This window comes from Trachurus trachurus, assembly GCF_905171665.1.
Source record: "Trachurus trachurus genome assembly, chromosome: 20".
NCBI classification, from domain to species: Eukaryota; Metazoa; Chordata; class Actinopteri; order Carangiformes; family Carangidae; genus Trachurus; species Trachurus trachurus.
In genome coordinates this window covers 11,134,578-11,140,577 of record NC_139911.1, presented here as the reverse complement: position 1 = coordinate 11,140,577, position 6,000 = coordinate 11,134,578, and the positions used below count along the sequence as shown (strand labels likewise).

Genomic DNA, 6,000 nt, shown 5'->3' with positions numbered 1-6,000 from the left:
CATAGCCTATCACAACAAAATGTATGATAAATAGTCGGCCCATTATCATCATTTGCCTCTGAGATCCTGTAATTGTTATTTAATATGCTCTTAATCAAATGTTGTCCTGCAGTTGCACAAACCCAAAGCACATGTCTTTGATGAAATTAGACAAGCTCTGCCGGGAACGTGTTAGAGAGGAACCAAACACAACGCTCCCCAGATGATGCTGTTGCTGTGTTTCAGGTGACAAGGAGGGGCTGTGTACGTCTACCTCCGAGGCAGGCGCAGTTCCTGCATCGTCCCGCTGCGATATATAAAGCCAGGGAGACCGGACTTCTCCTGAAGCCCTCACAAAGTTCGCAAAGCGCAAAAGCTTCTCCCTCGCAAGCCAGGCAGGCAGCCCTCCCTCTTTCTCCAAGCCCATTACCGAAGCCTCAGTGGCAAAACAGCCTTGGCAACGCAGGCACAAGGTACCACTGCGCACGGAAAGGTAGGAAGCCATTATGTGAGGGATTGTCATTGGTTATTTCTATCCTGTATTGTAAAGCACGAGAGTTTTTGGAGCGTGATCTGAACTTGCTGTAAGTCAATTTTCTTTCTTTCTTTCAGAGCAATCCAGGACGCGGGGAAATTCTCTAACTGCTAGGTTCCTGGAAGCCAAGAAAAAGTAAAAACCAAAAATGAAACTCCAGTTATTTGTCATAGATGTAACACTAATGTGCATATATTGCGGAGCAAGTGCACTGGCAACGAGTATTTCTACTGTGTCCACGTCCCTGCCAGCCGCCAATTTCACCCATGTTGGTGCAGCGCACAGCTATGGAACAGACACCACGGCTATTTCTAAAAGCAGGAGGAAGCGTTACATTAGTCAGAACGACATGCTTGCCATCCTTGATTACCATAACAAAGTGAGAGGGAAAGTGTTCCCTCCAGCATCCAACATGGAGTACATGGTAAGTGAAAGTTTTCATTCATTTTTATGTATTTCAAATTAGTGCATGAATTAATACACTGCATGATTCAATTAAGATTGTCATTGGAGCAGATGGAAAATTCAGATGTGATTTTTACAGATTTTTTCAAGAGACAAAGTGACAAATGTCTTTACATGTTACTTGGCATCTTCAGCTGTTAAGTAGATTGCACTGCTGTAGACCACCAAAGTTGCCTGATGGTCACATCCAGAGGGAGAGGGGTCATGTATGGTGCTAGTAGCCTGCTGGGAGTGTAGTAGGGAGGGAGGGAACACTAGTGGTCAGTTGTAGTCCAGATCTGATAGGAAAAATGTAATTATGCAAGTCCCCATGCTGCTAAATCACATTTTTAATTTCGCACATGTATTTTATTATTATTTTATTGGTGTAGCTGCACAATCCTCTTGAGTACCTGGGAGCAATTTCAGCTGACAGCATAACTACTGTAGCGAACACATTTCTATTTAAAGTTGGCATCGTTTCCATTGTCTGTTGCTGTATTAACGATAACGAGCGTTGGGGGTGGGGGGGTGGGGGGTGGGGTGTCTCTTCCCCTGAGGAAACATCTGTAGTGAAGTCATCAGAGGACTGCATCAGCCTTGAGGCACAACCATGTGTCTGTGCAGCTATTCAAACCTTAATCCATCACAGAAAGGACAGATTCAGTGAAAGACTCACAGTACATGGGACACTTGGATGCTAACTTTCTCCTCTTATGCAACTGATCTGATGGTTGACTTGTGCGTGTTGCCATGGTAGCACCTGTAACAGTTCTATGAAACCGTAAAGTGCCGACTCCTTATCTCGCATCTCGCCGCTGAAAAAGATGTGGTGTTGATCTTTATTCTGCCAGTTATGTAATGACTGTCCATGTTCATACCGTGTGTCTCTCTGTGTGTTGAGGTGTGGGATGACACTCTGGCTAAGACGGCCGAGGACTGGGCTCATGCCTGCCTGTGGGAGCATGGGCCACCTCACCTCCTCAGGTTCCTGGGTCAAAACCTCTCCGTCAGGACAGGACGGTGAGTGACCTTTGACTCCCCTCCCCCTCCCCGACATCTGCTGCTTCTCTCAGGGATGACTCTCTCTCTCAGCAGTCATGGTCGCTGCCTTGCAGCCCCCTTCTTCTTTCCCCTAAAAGTTTTTGCACTGTGACCCGGTGACTGCTTGAGGAATGCTCCTGTGACCCCTCAAATAAACAAAAGCTGTGTTTTTCAGCCATGACCCATGAGGACAAAGGCGCATCCCTTCACTAGGTCTTGACTTTCCATTTGGAAACACAGGACACCTTCATGTCTTCCTACATTTTTAGATTTTATTGAGGAACAACATGAGACTCAAGGGGCACAGCTTATTCTGACTGTTCCTTGTTTCTCACTGAGAGTCCTACAGTAAAGTTATTTCCTTGAAAAAATACCCTCAAGACCTACATAGTAAAACCAAAATGTTTTATTAAACCTTGGAGGGGTTGGAACTATTTGGCTCCCTTTGTCATACCAATGTCCCCCAACAAGAAAATTGATAAAACTCTGTAAGTCAGCATTTTGCCCTACAGAGCATGCTGGAGCGGCTCCCAAAAAAAAATGAGTAAACATGGTGCTGGAGAATTTTCAAGTGTTCATGTTACTGTTTGTAATGTGACTATGTTTCTACCAGTCTCATTTGCTTGTGATGCTGCAGGCTGTTTACATTACATTTCTGGACTACAGGCTGTTTTTTAATACTACCGCAGTCTCTGATGGCCAAGTCTGACACTGTGACTAAATTTTGGAAAGGTTTTATCGTCTTTTCATCTCGCCATCTGAGCTGCATGTCCAACAAATAAATTGGAAGTAGTAAGACAAGAAACTCAATAAAATGATTGAAATCCATAAAGAATTTTAAAAAGAAGTGATGTGAAGGAAGCTGATGTTCTAGGAGAAAAATGCAAACACGTCTGGAGAAAAAAAACTACAACAAAACATAAGAAGAGAGGCCAGTATAAAATTTAGGAGTTTCTATTTAATGCTGTAGCCAAAATAATAAACCTGCACAGCACTTTTCCTTATACAATATGACAATGGGCAAACGTAGTAATACTTTGATATGCATAGCTTAAACAGTTTGTCTTCTGTTCACAGCTATCGATCCATCCTTCAGCTGGTGAAGCCGTGGTATGATGAGGTCAAAGATTACTCGTTTCCATACCCCCGTGATTGCAACCCTCGATGCCCTCTCAGATGCTACGGACCAATGTGTACCCATTATACACAGGTATACAGACAGACGCTAAACACTGTTGAACACTGCTGGATTGGTGTAACAGTGACATTAACCGATCACGTGTCTGTTTTGCAGATGGTGTGGGCAACATCCAATAAGGTCGGCTGCGCTGTCCACACATGCCACAATATGAACGTATGGGGCTCAGTGTGGAAGCGAGCAACGTATTTAGTCTGCAACTATTCACCTAAGTAAGTACCGTATACTTCCCATACAATATAATGTTGGTTACACATGGTGAGGAGGCCTGTTAATTCTGGTGAACCTGTTCACCTGATGACGATAGACCGACGACAAGCTTAATACCAACACAGTCCACTCTGTTCTGTGCTGAGTTGTGAAATGCCACCCATGTTGCGGAGAGATTCAGATAACCCCAATACAAGCCTGTGAGCCGGTACTGCATTACCAAAGCCCTAGAGACCCACAAAGCAAGAAGACAAATTCTCGCAAAAAAATTCCAGGAATCAAAGCCCATTTGGACTTGTGACTGACTTGTGACCTAGGCTCTTTAATCCCACTGGTTTAAGACATATGTAAAAGTAGCAGTAGTAGGACACTGATGACCTATTTTAGCTCGCTAATTGGAATAGACTCCATTCTTTGAAACACACAGTAGTGGGTTTGGACATATTCCTATTTCCAGGCCTGCAGAGGTCACTGTTGTCATCCTCTGCAAAAGCCAGGTGTGTGATTGATACCAGCTTGCAATAATGTGTCAATTTGGACAGTGGTACAATTGAATTGTTTTTGTCATGAAGTTAGGTAGTTCATGTCAGGGCACAATATTTCTTTGATAAACACGCTGAAACCTGATTCGACACAAAGTACAGATTACTAGGAAAGGAATATTTTTCTCTTGAAGAGAACCGTCTCACTTCATGGTACATTTAATGTCCGCTCTGGAGTTTTCACATCACATCAATCTTCATCAGAAGATCTAGTGGAAATTTAGACGTTTTTATGAGCTCTTGGATGACACCTGGCCAAACTGGGAAAACACTCTTTTGATGATGATGTGATGTGACTGAAAACCCAAATAAAAGAAAGAACTAACAACCTCAATATTGAAATGTTGAAAATGCAAATGCAAAACAGTTTGTTATTTATATCACCGATTATCATATCATCAGTCCAACTTAGGTGCTTTTACTCCTGAATTTAAGCAATCTTTAAACAAGAAAGATACCAATTAAAGTCCAGGCCTTACTTTTAACAAATACATTCTCACTCACTCATTGTGTGTTTCTACATTTCAGGGGTAACTGGATTGGAGAAGCTCCCTACAAAGTAGGCGTGCCCTGCTCCGCCTGCCCCCCCAGCTACGGGGGCTCCTGCAGCAACAACATGTGCTTCCCTGCTCTCAAGACAAACTACCTGCACTGGTTCAAATAAAAACAGGTCTCCTCTTGACATAAGCTGACAACCTACAATACCACAGAGACATTATTTTAATCCCGTAAGGATTTGCACAACAGTCGTGGACCACACTATTTTGTATATATGGGCTTATTTAAAGACACAAATATACATTTGAAGGCAGCAGACAATTTAGTACTGATGACTTGTAAATAAACTGTAAATTAATTTGTTACTATTTTAATTGATGGAATATAATTTATATGTAAAATGGGTCCTTAAACACAGTCTATGCCGTATGTGGTGCTGCAAAACCGTTTTGTTTTTACTATATTTGTTTACCATTGACAATGTGGTAATTAAGGACATAACACCATCATAGCTGCTCATACCTGCTCACTTTGGTGCTACGGGCATCACACCTTCATGTTGTGTGCTCTGCCTTCACAGGAATGTTGTGATGTAAAGATCAAAGCTTTTGACCTCAGAGGGAAAACCTCCACTGGCGGCGTCAGCTCCGTAGCTGCTGTTGACCCTGCAGTACGTTACAAACTTCACACTCGCGTCCGTTGCGATTTCCATTTTCTAGCTTGCAACAAATCGGCCAAAGGTTTGTAAATTAAAGTGCACTTACTGTAACCCAATAGCATAGCACAGCTGTATACAAAAGGACTACAGAACAATGACACGGGGAAGTCTTCGTTTTATATACCTCCCTCTGTTGTCAAAAGTTTGTTTCTACATTTACGCAGTGCATTTTAAGCTGCACTGAATAGGTCGTTATGTTTCATTACAGTACAGGCATTTAATATCTTTTGGGGCATTTCACAGGTTTCACTTCACACACAATAAGTCTGACCCACATATCTGTCATATAATCATATTCGTTATAGAGTGTATTGGTATTCTGTATACCAATGTGTATAATGTTGTGTAATATTAGACAGATGCAGTGTTTGTATGTTGTAATGACGTTTTCACTGATGTTGTAGCCATGGGTTTTGGAGTTAGGCACTCAAGTGCACCTTAATTGTTCGTAAATTTCCAAAGTACCAGGATATTATTATTTTTTGTACATGTAGATAATCATTACACCTTGACTATCCTTAAACTTCAAGTATTCTGTAAGTTATTCATTTTTATATGGGAAAATATTTAATTGATATTAATTTTTGTATTGTTTTGTAAAAGGATTGTACAGATATCTATACAATTTAAAGGTACTGAATATGGTTCATTTGCATGTCAACTTTTATGATGGTGAAGGAAATTTACCATAATGTAAACGAAGTTGGTAGATGTATATGAACTAAGCACTAGCGCAATATTGGCAAGTAAACACTTCAACACAAATGGGTCCAAATCAGGACAGTTTCTCAGTACGATCCAACACTGAGGACGACTTTTAAGCACATAACTG

The 6,000-nt window shown here is 41.7% G+C and overlaps 1 protein-coding gene across 1 annotated transcript; it reads left to right on the top strand.

The window, feature by feature from the left end:
* Positions 1 to 333: 333 nt before the first annotated feature.
* On the top strand, positions 334 to 4,616 carry LOC311003384 (peptidase inhibitor 15-A-like; the record flags this gene model as incomplete). Its single annotated transcript, XM_083995124.1, has 6 exons — positions 334 to 472; positions 592 to 938; positions 1,863 to 1,981; positions 3,080 to 3,212; positions 3,297 to 3,412; positions 4,481 to 4,616. Exons 2-6 carry the CDS (start codon positions 663 to 665, stop codon positions 4,614 to 4,616), a joined length of 780 nt encoding a protein of 259 aa, XP_083851250.1. The 5' UTR covers positions 334 to 472; positions 592 to 662.
* Between the last annotated feature and the right edge of the window lie 1,384 nt (positions 4,617 to 6,000).